Raw genomic sequence first — 24,615 nt, 5'->3', positions numbered from 1 at the left:
TAGTTTTTCCTTCAATATTCAACAATGTTCCCAGGACGTTATCGCATATGTTTTTCTCAATGTGCATGACGTCCAGATTATGTCTCAAACCTAAGGATAACCAGTAAGGAAGCTCAAAAAATATTGATTTTTTCATCCAATTAAGATGATTGGGAGATCGTTTCCTTTTCGAAGAAGATTTACCAAACTGAACATGTGACAATTGACTTAATTATTGATGCAATTCTTCTCCCTCGACCCTTGATGGTTGGAGTTGGTGCTCTTCATGTCCATTAAAAGCATTCTTTTTCTGTCTCCAACTGTGATCTGGGGCCAACCATCGTCGATGACCCATATAGTAATGCTTGCAGCCATATACCAACCATTGTGAATTTGTGTCAGATGTGCAATGGGGGTATGCCATCTTGCCCTTTGTACTCCACCCAGAAATATTGGCATATGCGGGGAAGTCATTGATTGTCCACAGTAGCGCTGCATGCAACATAAAGTGTTCCCCACTGTATGCATCATAGGTATGAATACCCTCTTCCCATAACTCCTTCAATTTATCGAGTAACGGATGCAAGAAGACATCAATGTCATTACCGGGTGACTTAGGGCCAGGTATTAACAATGACAGCATGGTGTATGGTTCTTTCATGCAGGCCCAGGGGGCAAGTTGTACGGCACAAGCAGTACTGGCCAAATGTTGTATGGTCTACTCGTTGTTGAACGGATTAAACCCATCACTAGTCAAACCAAGTCTAACATTGCGAGGATCTTTGGAAAATCCCATATGTTTGTTATCAAAGTCCTTCCAAGCCTTGGTGTCGCATGCACGTTGGATCGTCAACACGTCCATCTATATGCCATCTCATGTCTTGGGCTGTCTTCTTTGACATATATAATCTCTACAAGTGCGGCTTAAAGGGAAAATGTCGGAGTACTTTTTGTGGTATCCTTCGTCCCTGAATTGTGCTTTGCTCCCACCTAGATGCCTTACACTTGGGGCATTCATTGAACGATGCATTTTCCTTCCAAAACAAGATGCAATCATTTGGGCACACATGAATCTTTTCGTAACTAAAGCCCAATCCCCGCTCCAAGCGACGGGCATCATTATATGAGTCAGGGAATGAGGTATCAGGAAACGCCTCATGCAAGAGCTTTATGACCATATCAAAGGACTTCACCATCCACCCAGCGATGCTCTTGATGTGAAGCAACTTGACGATGAATGATAGCTTTGAGAACTTAGTACATGTAGGATAGAGTGGACGTCGTGCATCAGCTACCAAGTCCTCGAAATTAGAGTTGACAGGAGCATTAGAGGCAGAGGGTTGATCATGTGCATAAGATGATCTGTCATTTATGATATGATTTTCCATAGACGACCCATGACGGATGTCATCTAAAAGCTCATCGAGATCATCAATATAATCACTATGAGCCAACATATCATCTTCGTCTTCGTCAGAAAAAGTGGCAGAAAGGAATGGATCATCTTCTCCATGGAATATCCATGGAGTATAAGTTGGATCAATCCCTCTAAAGAACAAATGATCCTCAATTGTACGATTGGAGTGGAAAGCTCTATTCCGACATCTTCTACATGGACACCTAATCTGATCAGGATTAGCAGTGTGGGAAATGGCCATAGAGATGAATTGTCTAACCCCTTCAGCATACTCAATGGAATGCAATCTATCTTCAATATGCATCCAAGATTTATCCATCGTATGAAGCTGACCAAATAGTAGCAAACATCATATTAGGATATGGGAGTATGTCACTAACAATTGAATAGGCTTATGAAAATGTCAATAGCTATTAAATACCCTTCAAATCTAATTAGGTTTGACTCTCACCAACTTGAAACTCAATATCCAACATTCACTATCTAAAGCATGTTATAGTGTAATGTATAAGCTAACAACATCATCTCCTTACGTATAGTTGACAACTGAAACCAGCCTGAAGTCAAGAGAATCAGTTGATGAAATAAATAGTCTGTCACACACAGCCTCTACCTAAATTAGACAGGGAATCATCACTTCATGTATTGCTCAGGTGGGGATCATAGACAAGTCTTACCTTGTCATTTTATGGGCTGCTGAGGTTTCGTAATAAGTAATAGGGGACAAATAATTGATAGGATACAATTAACTACATTCCAACATCAATTTAATTAAAAGACAGTTAAGTGATATTGATGATATCTGACAAAGGAAGTGTCAGGAGAAGAGTACTTAGGAATTGATGGAATTAAATACACTTTAATTCCATTTACAGAAACAGTAACTCAACTTGATACTTAGAGCTAATTCGTGGGTTAAGAACTGATTAATCTACATAAATAGGGCTTGCCCTCATAATAGTATATTTAAATATAACTTCAGCTATAAATACCATTTGCATATCAAAGAAGCAAAGCTGAAGCATTAACTATCAGGACCATTAAACGATGAAAAGCATTTATTCATTTTGGTTGGTAAGCTCTCAGCATTTATGAGGAAGAAGGTTGTAATATGCAGGTCTAGTGTCCGTTATCGGGGCTGTCTATACTTGCAGTCAGTTAATGTACCAGTTGACACTGTTGAAGAGCTATGCATACATATTATACATAAAATACAATAAGATAAATAAGTCTACAATTTATTAGAAAAGGGTACCAGCCACTATTGTAATCAACTATATCTGGAATGATGTATCACATTGAGTAAAATCCTGTGTAGTCCAAAACGAACAGAGTTGTATATACCATATAGAACTCAATTACACACATTATTAACCACATTCTGTTAATAATTATGTGGTTATAACAAACTCCAACTTACAAATAGCTATTTGATAGTGTCAACACAAGGTTGTCTGAGGGGAACATTTATAGCTGAATCTACATATGAACTTCAAATACTCATATTCCAGTCAATGTCTTATAGTTGAAATGTTTCACAGATAAAATATATAACTGACCACAGCTACAGTTGCCTGTATCATTTGGGTTTATTTAAGCACGAGGGAAAGCATATCATAGAATTTACCTAGTTAGGTCAATCTGCTTGGCAACCTAATTGTTTAGCTACTGGAAACATTGATGTCGGAACTAACTAGGTGTCTACTTCAGTGCTTATATCCATTGAATTAAGGAAAAGCTTTACGTATATATATAAGAACATATATGCGGTGACCTAACTGAAGTCCATTTATTAACAACGTCAAAAGTGTAAATAAACATAGCCATATCTCAAGAGTATAATGGTTGAGAATGACCAATAAGAAGAATATGACTCGATCAAGATAACCATCTACACTATATTAGGACATGACATGAGCAACTAATTTGAGAACTAAGAATTTAAGGACACAAATGATAAATGATAGTATCTAACCAGTTTTTTTTTGCCTGCACAGATTATATGCATATTAATGGAACTCTGTTTTTTATATGTTGTGGATAACTAACTATATATCATGGCCAGTTCATGTACAGTAATATGTAGATAGATAGGGATGGGAGATAGTAAGAGGGGAACCCCATTGTGACAAATATATATGTATAGATAGCTAGCTAGCTTCAGGTGGTAGATTAGGTAGATGACTGGCCTGGGTATACATAAAACGTGCCAAAGAAACCAATGTACTATACTGTAGGTTAGCACAGTACTTTCAATTCTTGTTTAAACAAAAATAAATGTTTATATGTTGCTACCAATGAAGAATGACATGGCCTTCCATAACCTAGTAGGGGTGGGGAGAAATACAAATTATTCATAGATAAGTACTATGTTTCTGTCAATCCCTAATAATACTAACCTTTTGAAGTGAAAGTTGAAAAAGCCATGGTTTAGGGTAATCTTCCATAGCAACATGACATCCTTTACTAATCCCATAACAGTTCCTAGCTAGTGTATGAGCAGCCCCATTAGAATATATATTATTAGCTGACTTAACATACCAAGTATCAAAAGAAGAGAGGTGTTGTTTTACATCAAAGCTAATTAACCTTGCAGTAATCTAACACAATAGTTTAAAGCAAACCCCACTAATATGTTGTGGATATTCCCCGTAAAAAAATTCTGCTAGTGTCAAGACTTAACCGTTACCTGTTAACAGCACCTTGAACACTTTCTGTTAAGGGTTGATGCAACTATACACAACTCCAAGGTCTAATATTTATTATGATCATTCCCAATCTTTATGACCATGTTGGTAGTCCATGACAATTCTATATATATGAGTATTCAAATATTTAATAATATATATATTATGTTATCCAACATGAAATCCTCAAAGCAAAAAGTCACTTTTTGAGTACATTTTGACACTCCATTAAAGCAAATATTCTACCAATGGAGGCTTATATATCCAGCTATACTAGATTATTGAGATGAATCTTTGATATAAGGTTGTTGGAATATCCATTTAAAACTTGAGACCAAGTTTCTTCCGAGAAAAGGAAGAGCAATCTTTGGCGCCTCTAGCCAAAATAGTGCATTAGCTACATTTGCACGTAGACTAAGCTATAGTGAGTAGCTGGGCATGTATGCATGCATGTTTGTTAGACAATGATATATATGTCGATTCAGACCCCATGTGTGCGAAGAACCAAAACGAACTACCTTATCATGAGCCAGCTGGTTAGATACTAGTACTTTAAGCAAAATTATAACAATGAGATTGTTAATACTTGGGAAACAAGAGCAATAACAAAGTCAACGCAAAGATATAGGTTTGGGGCTGCTCACGAAACAGCATCCATGTACCTAGTGTTATTTGGACCTTCACTGATCTATCATCTCTCAGTTTTTTTTTTCCATTACAAAAAATGAAAATTAAAAACGCCATTTCTCAGTTTTTTTTTTCCATTACAAAAACTGAAAAATAAAAACTAAGTTTTATTCATTGAAGGCTAAAATGATGATTAATAATCGTGAGTTGTTCAAAACTATTTATAAATTCTTTAGGAACTAATTAGCATGCTAAATTAATGGCATTTTAAGGAACATAATTTCAATAATCCTATGCTGAAATTGCCAAATCTTGTACAGGCGTTGCGTGCAACAGAGTTCTAAGATTTTCAACATAAATTGAAAACAGAGTGAGAAATCAAAGGTATCGAATCAATTCAGAACTCCTCTGTCTAAATAGCGGGCATATGCAGAAAATCCCTCTCCAGATTTGGGGCATTCGAAGCATCAAAGAATTACACAATATTTGTCACAACCATATCATTTTCCCACAAATCTATAGCAAGTACATAATAGTCTAACAAATGGTACACAATCTAATACCAATAGAGAGAGAAGACGGAGGGAGAAGAGAGAGAGGCTTACCGTGTATCTCAATTGAGAGAGAGAGGGGACGCACCCAGTGATTTAAACTTGCAGAGGAGCTTCTAGAGGCTAGGGCATGAAGACGGGTTTATGCTAGCTGCGGCACCCAGCTTCCAAGGTGGGGTAAGTCCTATGCTCCCTGCAAATTCGCCGCCGTTTATAGGGAGAGGGCCATGGTGATTTTCGCGAGGTGGGGTGGGGGGATGGTTGGGGAAGAAAGGAAATGGGAGGGGCAGAAAAGAAAGAAAGGGGAGAGGGGTCTCGCGGGGATTAGACCCAGGTCCTAATATGTTTTACATCCTTATCCGGCCACTTGTAGTCGTGGGAAAAACCTCAAGTCTCGTGGAAAATAGTACACTACCGACCAATACATAAGTGCTTACTTATGTACTTTTGCGAGTAAGTGCATTTCATGGCAAATACATAAATTTTCTCCGTTAAATAATAGGCCCAAGTTTTAATTTTAGTTTTTTTTTTCCTACTAATATAAACTGGTGGCAAAAAATACATAATTTGTGATAAAAATGCTTTTTCCCACTAAATTATTCCAACCGAACTAATTTCATGATAAAAAGCCTATTTTCTTCCCACGGATGATTTTGGAGACAATTAGTGGATTTTTGCCACCAGCTTGTGTCATGGAGAAAGAATTTGTGGAAAAAACCATAATTTGTTATAGTGTATATCTTGGTTATAAAAGTAAAAAAAAAAAAAAAAAAGATCAGTTGAACCCACGCTAGCTACCAAAATTTACCAAGTTGTTGGTCCTCTGCAATTAATTACACAACTCCCAACCTATCGATTTAAATATACTATATCCTCAACCGATTTAAGTACAGGAGAAAAAAGGGTTAACTTGATATTAATTAGATCGTCTCCATTTCAATTGTAATGGATAGGACCATATATGCATATGACACATTTAGTTTAAAATGAGATATTTAAATTACTTTATTTGTTAGAATAATGAGAATATATGGACCAAAATATTACATATCTTACACTAAATAAATAGTATCCATTTTAAATAAATCGAAGAAAATAATATATATATTTATATATATATATATATATATTCTCTTTTTGGATACATCAAATTAATTTGCAACACCAAACTTTTACACTAAAACACGTCCTTGCCTTAATTGCTATTGACATTAAGTTATGGACTCCTTCACCTAACAATGAATGCATAAATGTCCATCGATCGATACACCCCTTGCCCATTGACCAACGCCTCTCTCTCTCTCTCTCTCTCTCTCTCTCTCTCTCTATTTAAAGCTCCACATGCATCCACTTGTTCTTCACTGATCTCTCCAAGATTTTAGTACCCTTTTGTTTTTTTTCTTGGAGCTAGTTTTGATAGGAAGGGAGAGCCAGAACAAAGCCATGGTAGGAGGGGTGGAGGGGTTGGAGAAGAATGGGAATGAAGTGAAGATGGGAAATGGAAGAACAGCCAAGCTTTATGAATTACTCCTAAGGCTTTTGGCCTTAGCACTGACTTTGGTGGCTGCCATACTTGTTGGTGTGGATAAGCAGACTGAGACTGTCCCAGTTGTGCTGGTGGATAGCCTGCCACCTCTGAATGTTCCAGTCACTGCTAAATGGCATTACTTGTCTGCCTTCGTGTATGTTGTTCTTCAAACTCTTGTTTTTCTCTAATTTTTACTTTTTTTTTATATACCCACATCATTACTAGCTTTGTAATTCATGATTTATTCTCACGTATCCATAGAAAATTATTTATCATCTTGTTCATAAAGAAATTGAACACCACTTAACTCGAATAAATAGAGTACATGATCTGCCCTTAGATCAGTGTGATAGAAGGGGAAAACCAAGTCTACACCTCGTCTCAACCCGCCAAGCGTATAGATCCACTCGATCCTGAACACTTGCACTGAATTAGTTCAGTAATAATAGACATACAACTTTTTTCTAGCTCTATTTTAAATATAGGATAATTATGTAAAGTTTAATAGAACTGATACATATATAAAATGATTATACATAATAAACCCACAAACTGATGATATGATTTTATGGAATCCGTTAAATCTATTTTATAATAAGAAAAATGCTACTAATCTTCCCGTTGTTGGCTCTCATTGGAAGTTACCACCGAGACTTTTCTTTATTTTTTTGTTATTACTTACAAAGTAAATGTTTTTTTTAATAATATTGTGAATTTTCTTATTTTTTTAAAAAAATATTTCAAAATGCTAAAAATATACATATAAAAAAGCCAAAAAAATAAACAGAAAATAACTAGCAGGAGCCCTCAGCGGTGGAAGTAACACCACTTTTATAATCTAAAATACCACATGAAGCCAAATCAGTTTGTGGGTTTACTTTTGTATAATCACTTTATGGTTAAAGTATTTTCCAAAGTTTAAAAATTTAAATCAAGAAAATTTTATCTTTTACTTATAATTAGGTGTATTATTTTTTGACAAAAAAAAAAAAAAAATTAGCTATGTGATTTTTTTCCTTAACACCAAGGTAGGTAAGGCAATAAGTTTTGCGAATAGTTGGCACATGGAGTGTTTTGAAAAATAATTAATTATTGATATTATATTTGGAAATATGAAATAAAATTATAATATTAATTTTGTTTGGGAGCTGATATTAATTATACGGCGCCGTAAATAAGGTAACTAATTTATGGCCCGCTTCTTAAATTTGTACGTTGGATCACCACAAATAGTACTTTCGGGGACCCCAATTGAATCAATCAACATTAATGGAAGCATATATAGCGTGAGTATAAGGGTAGAAAAGATTCTTCATGACGTTGTTCTTTTGAACCTGAGAATATTAATTAGAAAGATATATAATTAAGTGGATCCTACAGAATATAATATTACTGCTCGTATAAATATTTTGGATAATATTAAATAAAAAAATAAATCATGTTGTAGGTAATATTAATATATAGGAAAATTATATTTGTACTTAGAATTTTTACTTACATAACAATATGTGTTTATGTATCAGTTATTGATATGCTGAAAGTTATAAAATTTGAATTTAAAAAGAAACTGATAAACTAGACACTGTAGATAAAATTATAAGTATATGTAACACTACTCATATTAAAAACTTGAAAGGACATTAATCGGTTGTAATATTTTAAGATTTATGAATAAGAATAAATGGTATTCATACGTTAAAGGTGCGGGTTTATTAATAAAATTATGATGCTAATTATTTTATTTAAAATATATATATGTGATTAAAGAGAAAAAAAAGAAAAGCAAGAATTTTCCTTAGCATTTTCCTTGATTTAATACATAATTGACATTGTAGTTCACATTATTAATTATAATTTATCATTTGTGTGAGTCAAATAAACAACCAATTGTTTTTTTTTTAATTAGAATATGCACATATATACATAGTAATTGTATAATTAATATTTTTTAACTCATCAAAAATTATTTTTGGATGTTGTTGTCGTTCTCATTGGAAATTTAAGTTTCAATTAAAAACCACATTTTTAAAATTTAATAAATAATTTAAAAAAGAGAATATACTTTCTATCCATAAAAGAGAATATCCTTCTTTGAAGTATTTTTCTCCTTTTTTCAGGGTTGTGTATTTATTTTGGGAAAAAAAGTCTCACAATGTTCCCATGGATTCTACATTTTGTAATTATCAACCACTGAGGAGGAAAAAAAATCGAAATTAACATCTCAAATACCTTTTTGCTAGGTACCTAATGGTTGCAAATATCATAGCATGCTCATATGCAGCCCTCTCTATGCTCCTCACATTCACAAGCAGGGGTGAAAACATCATCTTAGGATCGATGATCCTCATCCTTGATACATTGATGGTGGCATTGCTGTTTTCCGGCACCGGAGCTGCCATTGCTATTGGCTTAATTGGCTACCACGGGAACTCTCATGTGCGGTGGCAAAGAGTGTGTAATGTGTTTGGAAAGTTTTGTGGGCAGGTAGCAGCATCTATCGTGGTTTCTGTGATTGGAGCAGTGGCATTCATCTTGCTGGTTGTGTTTTCTGCTTTGAGACTCCACAAGAAGTCCAAGTAGAGATGTTGGCGGCCAAGTACTGCAAAGATTATTATTATTTTTAGCTCGAACCCCGATTGTCATAAGAGCCACATGTATTTTGTTCTTGTTTGCGTACGTACGTGAATGAGAGAACCTAATTAATTAGCGTGTAATATCCCTATATATACTTCACCCATGCTATTAATCTATCGTATATTGTGCTTGCATTTGGAAAAGATCTCTACTGAGTGGAAAATAAAAGAAATTTTAAACAAGAAATGAGAGAGAGAGAGAGAGAGAGAGAGAGAGAGAGAGAGAGAATAAATGTTGGTGGTGAAATGAATTGAAAAATAATTTGAAAGGAATTGTAGGTGAATCCAATAAGCATACGGATATTTGATGGTACAAGGAAGCAGAGTAGAAGAGTTCCCAAGTGTTCTTTGAGAGAGGTGTTCACATGAGGCTACGAACGAAAATGTGGCTTCTTCTACCGAACTTGACATTGTCAAATCGCGTTTAGAAGCCAAGGTTGATGGAGGAACACAAGACGGCCATTTCACTTCTTCAAAGCATTGGACAAAAGGAAAACCTAGTTAGACAGAGAGCTCGACGTTGACGTTGTTTGAACCGAGCTCACAAGACTAAAAGACTTCAATTCAAATGATTCAGCTAAGTTTATATGTTGAGATAAATTGAGTTGAATTGAGAATAATAGTATTTTGTAGATACCATTAATGAGTTAAAACTTTTTTATGTTGAGATGAATTTTTTTATGAGAAGTTGAAAAGGTAGTGAATCTCATAAATGATTAGTTTGCGATAACTGAAGTCACGTTGCCGTTTCAAGTCAATCAGTCAAGTCATCGAGAAAACAAAAATGCAACATCGACCAACCTCTAGCAAGAATTTTGCATAACAAAGCCATGCTCAAAATGATAAGACTTGGACATGGAACAAAAACCAACCATCAAATACCTACCAATAACCGAATTAAATACTTGTTAGTTTGAAAGGAGATGGAGGGAGGTTGATTTCCCTTCGGGCGGAACCAAGATATTTTCTCTGATGCTTATGAAATCAAAGACAAGTAGAATTTCAAATGGTTAAACGAGAATGATGCTCTCCTACCATGCAAGGCACCGATAACAATCTTTTGTTGATAAAGGGCAAACAAAAGCAATGGAGATCGTCTACAACAGGACAATCGACATTTCGGACCCAGCATTTATTTCAATCTCATAAAAATAGGAATAAAGGTATGAAACTGCTCCCTAGAAATAGAGGCCCAAAACCTGCTTTGCAAAATCATCCGGACAAATCAGAATATTAAACCCACAAAAATTCCCTGGCATTGTCCCTCAAATCTACCCAGTAGATTCAAAATGTACACGTTTAGAACAGCCAAATGAACGACAATAATTGTAGAACCAATCAAAACAAAAGAAATGCATCCCAAAAGATAACAAAGATCTTTGTTGAGGTTAGCGGATGCTCACGAGGGCTTTAGACGCCTCTTGGTAAATGGGGAAAATATAGAAGTGCTCATTCCCAACCAGTACTGGTTAAAACACATGGTCATTGCTCAAATACAGGATACAAAGAATGCACAGAGCTTCAGATCTCAACTTTCAACCTCCATTTTCTTCAATAAAGAATACCTTCCTTTCCAGTTAGCTCTTTGATGCTTACACTAGCCTCTATGCCCATGTTTAATAGACCACTTACCATAGCAGGAATATCTGATTTCAAAGATTCAGCTAATGCCTGGTCGAGAGAATGTGGACACAAATGCATAAGCTCATATTCTAGAAGTTAAATTCTTAAAATTAATAAAAGGATTACCTTCCTGTCCTCTTTTTTTTGGCGCTTGATAACCTCCACTGTCCACTCGCTTACCAGCTTTTGGAGTTCAATCATGATGCCCGACTTCTTTGCATCAGATAAACTCTGCATGCATAAATACCAATGGCTCTAACGAAACATCTAACATTAAAGTTGTTTGGATTGGATTAGATATAGGTAACCACATCTTCCAATAAAGGAACATACAAAATATCATGTTTTTTGGCACTAGACTTCCAATAATACTAACAAGAACGAATCAACTAGTGACTAGAAAGCAAACGGTACCTTTTATAGGTATTTAAAAAAACTGAAAACTCAGCATTAGGTTGCAATATTTATGATTCCCAGCCCTTGATGTGTTTCAATAAGTAAAGCCTGACCTCACAGAAACTTAGAAAAGTAATTTCCGCTCTTGGCATGCTATCAATATGATCAGCACCGCCTAAAGAGGGCACCTAGAATATAATCCAAGCCCATAAAATGGTAGTCACCTGATGTAAGACTTGAATGATGGCAGCAGCATCCTCAGGCTTATGTTCTAATAGAAAACCCTGCAAGGACATCAAACACAGGCTCAGGCTTACATTCTGACTGAAACCTCAACTGGGGCTGCCCAAAAAAGCTCAATTTTGTAGTTAAAACAAAACTTAAATAAATAAATAAATAAATAAAATAAGATAATAGCCTTTTTTTAATACAGTACAAGAGCAATGACCCTCAAAACAATTTATAAAGCCCTCACTATGAGACGTTCCAACGTTCATACAACATAGAGTGCAAATAAATTTGGCAATCACATTACATTTAGATCTCAAAATTAATTTTCTCACAGAAACAGGGCAAATAACTTAATGGTATGAAATTTATTACCTTGGCGCATGAAAACCCACTCACAAGAGTATGCTGCCTCATTGACTCCGATCTCAACTTCTCAATTTTCCATAGTGTCTCAGTATCTCCTAAAATGGAAAAACGTGAAAAATCTTTGCACACAATGAAGCGGTTCTTCGGATTACAGAAATTAATTATTTTTCAGAGAAAGGATGGCATGATTTTCAAGATGTTGGTATGGCTCATAAAGATGCCACTTTTCTGCAAACAATGCATATCATTGTAGAAACTGGATTTCCTGGGTACTAGAGTAAGACAAGACAGCATTACCATGACAAGCTTTAAAAATATATATATATGGGTGGTAATATTTAACTTTGTAAGAAATCCTTCAACTGCAAGTAATTATTAGGTACTCCTAAAGTATGGACACGTGGTTACTCCCATCCTATGCTAATTAAAATTAATCTTTACACAAGCAGTTTTAATTACATGGCATGTTATGATGGAATGGGAGTACCACGTCTTAAATACTCCAGAAGTGCCTAATGATTTTCCTTCAACTACATGCTAACTGGATAATGGAAAACATAATTGACAATCATCAAAACCCCCTACACTAGAAACGCATCAAGGTTACTGGAAACCCCCTACACTAGGTAACCTTGATGCGTTTCTCTTTTTTTTTTCTTTTTTTTTTTTTTTCCTATCAAAAAAAAAAAAGAAACGCATCAAGGTTACTGGAAATCCAAAGATAGGGGTGGCAATATATTACACGACCCGTTAACCCAACACGAACATGACACGATAATAGCGGGTTAGGGTTTAGTCTTAACGGGTTCGGGTCAAAACGGGTTGACCCGTTAAGACACAATTGCTTAATGGGTTGATAACGGGTCAACCCGTTATGACACGTTAAGAAAATTAAAGTTATGATTATACCCTTCTACCCAAAAGTAAAATTGTTAAAATTTTAATTTCGATATTTTTATTGTTTATATTGTAATTTTAGACTTGTAGTTAGTTTTATAATTTTTATAGATATTGTGATTTTAACATTTATAAAAAATTATGTTAAATTTAATCAAATTAAACAAGTTAAATTGAAACGGGTCGTATTATGTCGTGTCAACCTATTTAGTAATATTTATTAATAGGTCAAAACAGGTTGACACGACACGACACGACACGTTATGTTAATGGGTCGTGTTAGGGTTTGAGATTTTGACACAATAGCTTAACGGGTTGGGTTAGGGTTTACCTATATAGTATAATATACATACTTTGACACGACACGAATACGACCCGTTAACACGATTTGACACCCTTATCCAAAGATGTGGGTTTCTTGCTCCTATATTGGACTGTTGCCCAATGAAGTAGCAGAAACATGAGTGCTTCCATAGTCTCAGATCAACATACATATAGCTAATTAAAACATCTATCTGCTTCATGCTAACCGATATTGAGTAAACAAAAAACTCCTCTCAGCCATTCCCATCTAAAAATATATTCATTACCTTATTTCAACCAAACTGACCAATCGATACTCCCTCCGACTCATAATGAGCATCTCCATTGCAGATATTGTATTTTAATGTGTCTTGCTTCCCTTTGTCAAGGAAGCAAGGTTAGTATGGAAAGATGAAGATGTAAATGTGACTTTCGGGTAGACACTTAGTTGGGTAATCCTAAAAGGATAGCAAGGCCCATCCGTGGGACAGAGGGAGCACTATTTTAAGAGAAATACAGTGTAGAAGTACCAAAGCCAGATGCAAACTAGTACACAAAGTTTAAAAGCATATGATTGTTTTTTTAAATGCACATTTAAGTATTAAAGCATATTATAGCATGCACCACAGAATAAGGCATATTTCCGGGAACTTTACTAACTTTACGGATGGCATACGGTCCTAAAATCCTACCCACAAACCACTATAGCCATCCAAAATGAGACGGGTAAGCATGGATATAGAACAAAAACACAAATTTTGAACCTAAAATAAGAGAACATAGAATTCGCAGGTACCTATTTTAGCAGCAAATTCCATCCATGCATCAAATGAAGTTTGTCGTAATTTTACTCCAGCCTTGATGAATTTTTTCGAGTACTTGGACATCAACTGCCAATTATCCGTATTGTAACAAATGCTGCAATTGGTCAACATAAATACAAGATCAAAATCATTTTAAGAAAAGCATCAACGAAATATTGAAAAACAAGAATCTAAACCTTGGCAATAAATCAGCAGGTATCAAATTTCTTTGAAGCTAGACAAGTGCACTGACCACTTGCCGAGTTCAATCTAGATTAATTTTTTTTTTTTAAAGTAAACGATTGTATTAATAAGAATAGTCATAGCCCAAGTACACAATATGGTTTACAAGAGGTAATACCTATTTAGGAAGAAGAAATGGAAACAAGAAAATCATGAAAACCAAGTCCATTAAACTATGGCCCATATAATTTTTTTTTTTTTTATAAGTCTATGGCCCATATAAATAAAGTTCTAACAAAAAGCAATATAAGTTACTCTAATGAGCGCTCCTCGTCTTTGAACTTCTGGTCATTTCACTCCTGCCATAAGCACCACAAGATACAAATAGGAACCATCTTTCACACGGCTATGATTTGTAGAATACCTCTTATATTTTTCCAACTAGTCAAAAGCTCAACCGTTGTGGCAGGCATAACCCAAGCTACCTCTAACCTACTGAATACATCATCCTATAATGCTCTAGCAACCTCACAATGCAATAGAAGATGATCGACAATTTCACCACTTTTCTTGCACATACAACACCAATCCACTATAATCACATTGTGTTTCCGTAAGTTATCCATATTCAAATCTTACCCAGAGAAGTTGTCCAAGCAAAAGATGCCGATTTGAGAGGCGTCATATTTCACCCAATCCTTCTCCATGGAAAATGATTGTTCTGCGATTGTGTGAGTGACTTATACAAAGAGCGAACTGAGAATGTACCTTTACCTACGGGTACCCACCACAACGTGTCAGCTCCTTGAGTGCTCAGTCTCATGGAGTACAAAAGACTAAACAAATCCTCAAAACTACCAACTTCCCAATCCTGGCCGCCCTAGTGAAGTTTACATTCTGTTGGACAAGGTCACTAGATATCTCCATAAAATCAGCTACTGAAGTTTATTTCTCACATGCAATCCTGAAAACTGAAGGGAATGAGTCCTTAAGGGCATTATCTCCACGCCATAAGTCACTCCAGAATTTTATGGTAGAGTCATCTCCCAACACAAGTCTAGTGTGACAGCAAAAACATACCCCCACCCTCGTCTAATGTGCTTTCATACTCCCACTCCATAAACACCACGTACCTCCCTAGTGCTCCACCCCCCCCCCCCCCCAAAAAAAACACACCCCACACACACACAAACCTCCATATTTGAAGTCAATCACTGACTTTCATAAGGCTTCTGGTTCCATATTATATCGCCACAACCATTTCCCAAGTAAGCCTGATTGAAAATCCTCAAATTTCTAATTCCCAACTCACCAAAAGAGATTGGGGAGCATACATTTTCCCACTTAACCAAATGGAATTTGAAATCATCCCCCAAACTACTCCAAAGGAAATCACAAAGAAGTTTCTCAATACAAGTCACCACTTGGTGGAATTGGGAATAACGATAAGAAATATGTTGGTTAATTAGGCAGAGTGCTTTTGATTAAGGTGATCCTAACACCTTTCAACAAGTACAATCACTTCCAACCTGCTAATCTACATTCAAACTTCTCAATCACTGTATCCCAAGTCGATTTAGCCTTCGTCGCTGCCCCCAAAGGAAGACCAAGGTAATTCATGAGAAAAGAGGAAACCTTACATCCAAGAGTGTTAGCCAACAGCTGGATGTTGCGAAAATTACCAACTGGCACCAACTTTGATTTGTAGAAATTCACTTTCAAACTTGATGCCGCTTCAAAACAGAGTAAGGCCTGGTTTGGTTTCACAAAACTTTGAAACCATCTCATCTCGTCTTAACTCATCTCATCTCAATATCCAAACATCATTCAAGCACAAAAATTTTTCAATTTCAACTTTTCAACTTTTTCATCTAATCATTACTTAATTATTACAACTTTCACAAACTTCCAAACAAAATACAAAAAACAATTCAACTTTTTCGAATTCCAAAACAAAAATAATATTAAAAAATTATATTCTAACCCTCTTTTAACTTTATAATTTTTTTATTCGACTTTTTCTCTCTTTTCCTAAAATCCCATAAAAATCTTAACTCAAACGATTTCACTACTATTCACATATTTCTTTTTTCATTCATCTCATTTGGTAACCAAACAAGTCCTAAAAGTGCCCTCAATGTCCGAATCTGGTTTTGTTCTACCTCACAAAATATCAATATATCATCTGAAAATAAGTGATAAATGTTGAGAGCACCCCTATTGCAGTCACCAATAGAGAATCCAACCACAAAGCCACAATTAACCAAGGCCGAGATCATTCTGCTAAAAGCTAACAATGACAAAAATGAGTGGGGACAAAGGATCCCCTTGTCTTAGGCCTTGAGAGCTATTAAGGAAGCCAACTGGACTGCCATTCACCAAACTGAACACTTCACTGTTGATATTCATTAGCTAATCCACAAGCACCATCTCTCCCCAAATCCACACCTCCCAAGCAAGTAAAGTAGGAATTCTCAATAAACGTGATCATTGGCCTTCTCCATATCCAACTTGCATAGGATCCCCAGATTGCCAGATTTTAATCTACTATCTAACCATTCAATCTAGATTACTTATACTTGACTAAAGAAAGTCAAGATGTGGCACATTTGAAGCAAGCACTTTCAAATGACGAAGATCTTAAATTTGATACCACACATGGAAAATTTAATTTAAGTCCCAAAGATTCGGACCCAAAAGTTCAGATAATATATATATATATATCTATAAAATGCACATATGGCCTCATTACTTAAACAATGATCCAACCTATTTAAGCACAATCATATACACAGATACACATGCTTGTGACTCTATATCTAAATCAAAACATAGATATTTGAATAAAAAAAGAACATTTCAGATTCAGAGGTCCAGCAGAACAGTAGCCTATCAAACTAGACAAGAAAGAAATTGGAATTCAAAACCTGGCAGAGACTTTCCTAATGAGGTCTAGTCCATCCCAACATTTGGAGGAGCAAAGCCCCCTTAAAGGCGGCCTTCTTAGTATGGACAGCATCATTGGGGAAGACCCTGACCATGGACAACCTACGGAAGCAGTGGATCATTGTGATTGAATGGTGTTGTATGTGCAAGAGAAAAAGGGAAATAGTGGAGCATTTGCTCCTTCATCATGAGGTTTCCAGGGGCCTTTGGGATGAGTTTTTTCAACACAGTGAGACTTTCATGGATTATGCCTAGGAAGGTAGTTAATCTTCTCGCCAGCTGGAGGAGTTTATATGGCATTTTGCAGATTATTGAAATTTGGAAGACGGTCCCTATGTGCCTTTTGTGGTGCATCAGGAGGGAAAGAAGCAACTAGACTCTTGAAGACAAGGAACGATCAGTGGAGGAGCTGAAAAGCCTTTTTATCAATGCATTATTTCTTTGGACAATAGCTATATATTTTAATGGGCTCAATGTTCATGATTTCCTTGCATCCATCTCTTCCCTTTCTTCTTTAGGTTTTTCTCTTGTATAAGTCCTGTGCACTTAGGCATTGCCTAGATTTCTATTAATAAAATTCTTCTCAAAAAAAATAAAAAAAGATTTCAAAATTGACAATAAATTCAGAATTAAAGAATTGTCTTGGGAAATGAAACATTTGAAGTTTTCATGAAAGCAAAGCAAAGCATGAAGCAGTCATAAGTTATAACCAACATACCTGAAAATGATATCCACTGTACCAGGTTGCAAGGGTAAGTCATTCCTCTTAATAAGTTTCATTATGTCCACCATGAGCTTAGCATCATTGTTACTCTTAGCATATAGCTGCAGCGGAATTAAAAAAATCTCAAATGTGAAACAAGTTCCCAACTTATAAGAACAAAACAAGAAAACGTGATCCATCACATGCCAAAAAAAAAAAGAGTATCCTTAACAGGGGGCGAATCTAGAAAACTAACTTTTGGGGGGATTTTTCTATTTTCTTTGGAGTAGAAGGGAATTGTTGGGGCCAGTATTAAGAAAGCATTCAATTCCCCTATGATTTTTTTTTCAAGATTTTGGATCCCTAATAACCTTATAAAAAGATTCAGAGGTCGTTAATACCAGTAAATGGTGGGCAGATCCAATACTAGGAGCCAAGCCATACAAGTTATGCTTCCACAATGCTTTCTTCCCTGCATAAATTTAAACTAAATAATCTTGAAAATCACAGAGTTCACAAAGATAAAACTTCAGAATATAATTTGAAGGTGTGTTGCAAGTGAGAAATTCCTAAAACCAAATGCAAGAGTAGCAATTGAGCTGCATGGATTCGTTAAGAGTCTAGGTGTAAACAATCAACTATCACAGCAACTTAGCTTAAAAGAGAATTAGCATAAGAGTACTGCCACAGCGACAGAGATTACATAAAAGTAATCTTACAAACTGACGTGGATTTATGTAGTCCGTTAGATCTATTTTAGAATAAAAGTAACTTTACAATCTGACGAACCACATTATGTCACATTAGTTTGTGGGATTACTTGTGTAATCCATCTGTGGCTAGAGTATTTCCCTTAGCATAATGGATGCTGAAAAATAAAAACAAGACAAAATCAAGCCTAAACAAAAGATTGTAAGGCATACCATAGTCAAGGGCCCCTACACGAACACACGTCTTGGTAATTTCTCGGCACAGATTGCAATTAAAGTCAGCATGAATACGTAGATTAGACAATCTCTGCAACCAAAGCGAAGTACTGTCAACTATCAACAATTTAAACTATACAAATCTAATGGTATAATTAAGAAGAAAACTTACAAATCTTCGGAGGTTTTGCAAGATATCGAACAGAAGTTTAATATCATCGTTGCTTTTGCAATTTTCAAGCAATGACCACAGCCAAGCATTTGGGGGCATCGATCTTTTAGAAACCACAGATTCAAGCATTCTGTCGTACAGCTCCTTCACAGCCTCTGCATTCAGGAATATAAAGCAACTATAATCAAGCTTAGCTTCAAGAGCAATCTAAAAAACAAACCATCAGAAAAGTCAATGACCTGTGGGACTGCTTTCTGTGGTACTCGCTTCCGAAGAAAAGCATGCCCTCGATATCACCAAATACCGCCCCACGGTATGCAAGTGATTGCTTCGAATCACGTCTGTTTATAGTTGAAAAATATTCAGGTTTCAAAATCATTCATCAAATCATTTAAAACCGTTTTTAGTTACTGTGATGCGGTATACCAGAAAAGTTCTTAACGCATTACTTGAGAACAAAACACACTCAAACTTCTCTGGTGGAGACATAAGTCAAAATTTCGCCCTCCCCTATATTTATTTTTTTCCTCTTCTTTTGCTCAGTTCCCTTGGCAACCAAACATAAAGTTAAATAAAAATGCATTAAAATTTGAAATTACAGTATACTAAGGTTGAGGTTTTTTTCCTTTCGACAAACCAAACGCGAGATGGAACCTGAGAGTCAAATTCATTTCCATACATTTTCCCTGCAGATTCTCGGCAATCAAACATAACACTCACACAAGATTAAAGCTGGACTGAACCTGAGGACCAAGGGATTTGGGAAGACAAGCCGCGGTGAATCCGACAGGGACGAGGAGTTGGAGGAGCTTCAAAGAGTCCAATATCGGGAGCGAGGAATCGATGCGAGTTGAGAAGAATCGGAGATTTAAAAGCCCGAGAGAGCCTACGTGCATTCAAGACCACCTGCATGGCTTCGAGGGGCCGAGTTAGATCCGAGCGGAGGACGAGTTCGTTTTGAGTGAACTCGGGTGGGTGTTGGAGCGAGCGAGCGCTAAGCCCACGCATAGAGCGATCAGGGTTTAGTGAGGGAAGAAAGGAAAGGACAGATACGTGCAGGTAGACCGGCGGTTCAGGGTTAACCCTGTGGACATGCGCCTTGTTATCGACACGTGGTTTTTCCCCCTGTTGGAAAATGAAAATGTTATTAGAGTCCTTCAAACTTTCATTTTAATTTTTTAATTTATTTTTTATTTAATGATTATTAAAGAAATCGTGTATATGTTTTTGTTAAAGATTAAGAATGTAAAAAAAATATTTACAAAAAAATCAAAAAAGAAAAACAACCCTCATATATGTGCTAGCAATAAATTCAATAATTACCGCTGGGCAGTTCACTAGTACCATCTTTTTAGAAAAAACTGGAAAGCAGCCTGAGTTTCAACGAAGTAGATATCTTAATTTAAATTATTTTATTATTATTTATAAATCATTTTATTATTAAATATAAACTATTTCATTAATTTTTTAAAAATATTATGGAATATTTTACCTGTCTCTCTAAAATTTAGACAGAAGTGAAGAAAAACAAAAAAAAAAAAAAAATTGAGAACGATAAAAATATGAGGAGATCCCGAGAGGTTAATAGGGATGAGAAGCGTGAAGGGAAGAAGGGGGGGAAGGAGGAAGGGAGAGTATGCTGAGTTGTCTCTCAAAGGTCGAGGTAACCCTCTTTTGCTAAAATAATTTAACTTTCTATAGCATGAGCTGATTGAAAAAGAAAAAGGTTCAACTTGAGCTCAATTCATGTTAAAACAGAATGAATTTAATCAGGAATACTTGCCTTTACGTTCCTCCTCAAATAGGAACTCAAATGCTATAAAGCTTGTCCCTATCATAGATAAAAGCGAGATGATCGTTTTACTTCGACCGTCTTTTCGAGACAACATACAGAAACCTGAATTTTCATGTTTGAATCAACTTCATTACCATATTAATGCTTAACTCAACATTAAAGAAGGGCTCATTACAGAATCCGGGTCAGCGACTGTTGCTTTGTAAAGCCATGTAAAAAGTTCCATATGCACACTGACATAGATAAAGGTTCTCATATTGACTGTAATACTGAAAACAGTCGATGCATTATTACATATCATGTATTGGGGAACAATGCTTCATAATTTACTGTATATATAATGTTTACATCAATCAAAAGTCTTATTTGCTGGTTCTTAGTCCATAACTGAAGGAAGAATATCCAGAGAAGAGTAGTTCTCTGAGGCACACATATGAATGCTAGTCATTTGAATTATATAATGATGGAACAAGCAATCAGATATCCCCTTCTGTTGTTTAACAGGGAGGGTTCGCTTTAAATTTGCCAACCTGACTGGATATATATATTCTTGTAATTGTAGACCAATCATTGAGGGAGAACTGGAGGTGCAACTGAGCGGGTATTATATGATTTGCAATGGCTGCATTTCTGCCCAATTATGTGGAAGTACACTTCGGTAGTGTCATTACAATCATTACACAGTATCCAGACCTGCAAAAAACCTATGCTTCTTAGGATATGTTTGGGAATACAACTGTTCTCAAACTATTTAACTACTATTCACAAACAATTTGTTACTATTTAGAAACTATTTTACTACTATTCACAGTTGATCCTAGAGATATTCTTAGCATCCGAACGGAATATTGTTCCTACAAGAACGATATATAGGGATATTCCAAACGGAGTATTGTTGCTACTAGAACTATTAATGTCTCCCATAAACTTTTGCTCAGGCAGTATCGTTCCTACAAGAACGATATATAGGGATATTCCAGTTTATCAGAATCCAAATATCAGATAAATAATATGGTGGGCGATCTATGTTTTTGGATTTTTAAATTTAGAATGGCTACTCTGGCATCAAGCGGTTGCCTTCTCAGGTATTAACCTCTTTCACCATTTAGCTCTCTTTATATATTCTTCCAGAATGCATGTTGTGCAGTTACAGCCAAACACTGTACATTAAGTAAACATATTATAATCTAGCTTGTGAAGGTCTTAGTTTTCTGATTGAGCATCTTTAAAATCCAAAAATGTTGGGATACTAGGAAATGTAGCACAAAGTATTAGAGATGAGCAAGAATGATAAGTAAGCACCTTCCTGTACCGGTAATCCTCTGGCATGACGATTGCTTCTATCTGACAACATAATCAAATTAAGAAAGTTTAGGTTATGTCAGACAAATGCCGTACGTAAAATCAACCGGCACATTACTGTTTCTGAAAATATGCACATCAAGTATGACAATCTATAAGATTTGTTTGAATTGATTAAGTTTACCTGCTCGTCAATTCTCTTCCAGGTTTGAGACATGTCTATTACTGACTTTGAGCATATGGGACAGCAATACCTGTGTGATTGATGTAACAGAATCAAGTCTGGAAGAGAATAGAAATGTTTCGCCATGCAATCAAATAAAACTAAAGCAATAAAAAACAGGGTTTCTTACTTGTCACGCTTTATCATCTCTTCGTAACATTCACAATGCATTGTGTGACCGCATTTCATTACAGTTGTGTGTTTAAGTGAGTCAAAAAGATACTGCAAAAATAGAATAATATGCTAGATCACAAACAATTCCACTTCAATAAACAACTATATCACGTATGAAGCACTCACCTCATAGCATATTGGACAGTGGTGCCGCATGGAGTTCTCCACACACAAATGGTTATCACGCAGACCAACTGCATAGCAAGACGCTGTGTTCTTGCAAAACATTAATAGAGGGGAATATACTCAAACTTGAAAAATATACTTCAAAAGAAATGAGAATAACAGAGAAAAATAAACATTTCAACCTAACAAAAGAAAATATATAAAATACACAATGCACAAGATTTTACATCTGGTATGATCCATCTAACAATCAAAGCACCGAACCGAGTTATGGCCCTTTGATCTAATGCACCTCCACCTGTCCCATTGGGGACAGTAGAAAATTCAGGGGTTGAAACCCGCTAAACCCATTGCCAAAAAACAGACAAATTGAAACATTCCATGGCAAAAAGCCCTGATGATAAATGGGAAAGTTTTACACTTCTGTTTAGTATTAGGGAAAGAGCATATACTATCCTATTTATGCTCCTGTACGGAACTTGATCAAATGTGACAAAGTCTAAAACTGATAAATCACACACACAAAAAGAAAGGATTTGCAAAACAAAACAGGAAATGGTAAGTTTGATTTAACAGAAGATCATTAGAAATTAACAGACAACAAAGAAAGTCGCATGCTACTTTGTACTACTAAATCTAAATAAACAAAACCAATAAGAATGAAAAGTAACTAATTACAGAGGAGGAAACGCATACCACACTTTTTGCAATGAAAGAACTTATCATGACCACCAACTCTGTAGAAAAATAAGAATTTCAGGCCCCAATTTCATTTGTACCATCGATTCATTATGCTTAAATTATATAGACACTAATCCTACTCAGGTTACTAACCTGCAGATTCCACAATCATCGCAATGAAACTGCCCTTTCTCAGTCTGAGATTAGTTAAAATAACAGTTTGCATCAATAAAAAGAACACAATAAATAACAATCAAGGGACATAAACTCAAGTGCCAAATACTTGCTATGGATACAAATAAATAAATAAAATATCTTTATTTTCCCCATTCAGGTAGTTGAATATGAGATAGCATGATTACATCGTCGTCATAGAATTTGCAAACTTCGCAGAAATACTCCCCCATATTGACGCCGCAGTTGGTACAAACTTGAGCAACCTAGAACAGGAAGAGAAGTATCATTGAAACCAGTTAAGATATTTTCGAAAAGGAACCTGAAAGCTTTACACAACATTACAGACAAACACATACCGGCTGCTCTGTGTCACAAACTGAACAAACAACCTGAAACAACACCACAAAATCCTCGTAGATTCACGGAAATGTTTATAAATCATGAAATTACAAAAGAAAAGACGAACAAGCATAGACCCGGAAAGTCGTACTTCTGTAACATCGTATCGAACGAGCTCATGCCGATCAAAGGGGTTGCTCAACATGCTCTGGTAAATCAAATACATAAAAATTAAACAACACCCAAATCAAGAGAATCACAAGAGCAAAATGTCTGACGTGGAAACAAGATGAGAAACCAAAGATTTAATGTGATTATGTGAACATATATCGTGCAATATATAGAAAGTAAACGCATACGGTGGCCTCGTTGTGACAATGGCGACACGGATAGATCTCGTTGCAGCAGCGAGCTCGAATCTTGCATCTCCTTCTGTAATGCTTGCATCTAACCCAAAAAAAAACGACACCCGGGAAAATTGTCAAAAACATCGACTCCCCGCGTAAATTCTTATAACAAAGGCCAAAGCCGATGAATGTGTAAGCAATGGGAAATGTGATGCAATGTACCCGTAGCCCATCTTCCCGAAATCGAGGCGTTCGTTGGCCGAGCCTTCCATTGGTATTTGAGAAAGATTTACAGAGAAAGCTCAGAAAGGAAGGAAGGCAAGGCAAGGCGACGAAGGTAAAGGAAATAGTTTCCCGAGTTGGGAAGAGGGGATGACTTCCGTTGCTTGTAGCAATCCTCAATGCAAAAGGGGAGGTCTTGCCATCGTCGTCAAGCAATGGAACAGCCCCCCTTTAGTCCCGGCTTTTCTTTTAATATTA

At 35.9% G+C, this 24,615-nt stretch overlaps 4 protein-coding genes across 5 annotated transcripts; 1 reads left to right on the top strand and 3 right to left on the bottom strand.

Annotated features, from left to right (window-relative positions):
* Positions 1-211: 211 nt before the first annotated feature.
* On the bottom strand, positions 212-1,715 carry LOC122301817. The gene is made up of 2 exons (XM_043113190.1): positions 927-1,715; positions 212-697 (listed from the first exon to the last, which is right to left on the bottom strand). Exons 1-2 carry the CDS (start codon positions 1,713-1,715, stop codon positions 212-214), a joined length of 1,275 nt encoding a protein of 424 aa, XP_042969124.1.
* Positions 1,716-6,553: 4,838 nt separating this feature from the next.
* On the top strand, positions 6,554-9,566 carry LOC122300456 (CASP-like protein 1E2). The gene is made up of 2 exons (XM_043111128.1): positions 6,554-6,943; positions 9,030-9,566. Exons 1-2 carry the CDS (start codon positions 6,705-6,707, stop codon positions 9,367-9,369), a joined length of 579 nt encoding a protein of 192 aa, XP_042967062.1. The 5' UTR covers positions 6,554-6,704; the 3' UTR covers positions 9,370-9,566.
* A 973-nt stretch (positions 9,567-10,539) lies between these two features.
* On the bottom strand, positions 10,540-20,029 carry LOC122300455. 2 transcript variants are annotated; one of them, XM_043111126.1, is made up of 11 exons: positions 19,715-20,026; positions 19,211-19,312; positions 18,972-19,126; positions 18,797-18,890; positions 18,275-18,345; positions 17,889-17,995; positions 14,035-14,156; positions 12,045-12,133; positions 11,666-11,725; positions 11,172-11,276; positions 10,540-11,093 (listed from the first exon to the last, which is right to left on the bottom strand). In XM_043111126.1, the coding sequence occupies exons 1-11, from the start codon at positions 19,977-19,979 to the stop codon at positions 10,974-10,976; spliced, it is 1,290 nt and encodes a 429-aa protein (XP_042967060.1). In that variant the 5' UTR covers positions 19,980-20,026; the 3' UTR covers positions 10,540-10,973. The 2 variants fall into 2 exon arrangements, with proteins under 2 accessions (XP_042967060.1, XP_042967061.1); XM_043111127.1 differs by lacking the exon at positions 10,540-11,093 and having other exon boundaries at positions 11,193-11,312; positions 19,715-20,029.
* A 976-nt stretch (positions 20,030-21,005) lies between these two features.
* On the bottom strand, positions 21,006-24,615 carry LOC122300454 (E3 ubiquitin-protein ligase MIEL1-like). Its single transcript, XM_043111125.1, has 12 exons — positions 24,358-24,615; positions 24,148-24,235; positions 23,940-23,996; positions 23,806-23,838; positions 23,635-23,712; positions 23,426-23,469; positions 23,288-23,328; positions 22,592-22,674; positions 22,422-22,513; positions 22,253-22,322; positions 22,069-22,110; positions 21,006-21,459 (listed from the first exon to the last, which is right to left on the bottom strand). The coding sequence occupies exons 1-12, from the start codon at positions 24,405-24,407 to the stop codon at positions 21,334-21,336; spliced, it is 804 nt and encodes a 267-aa protein (XP_042967059.1). The 5' UTR covers positions 24,408-24,615; the 3' UTR covers positions 21,006-21,333.

This window comes from Carya illinoinensis, chromosome 2, assembly GCF_018687715.1.
Source record: "Carya illinoinensis cultivar Pawnee chromosome 2, C.illinoinensisPawnee_v1, whole genome shotgun sequence".
Taxonomy (NCBI): Eukaryota; Viridiplantae; Streptophyta; class Magnoliopsida; order Fagales; family Juglandaceae; genus Carya; species Carya illinoinensis.
This window is presented reverse-complemented; position numbering and strand designations above follow the sequence as displayed.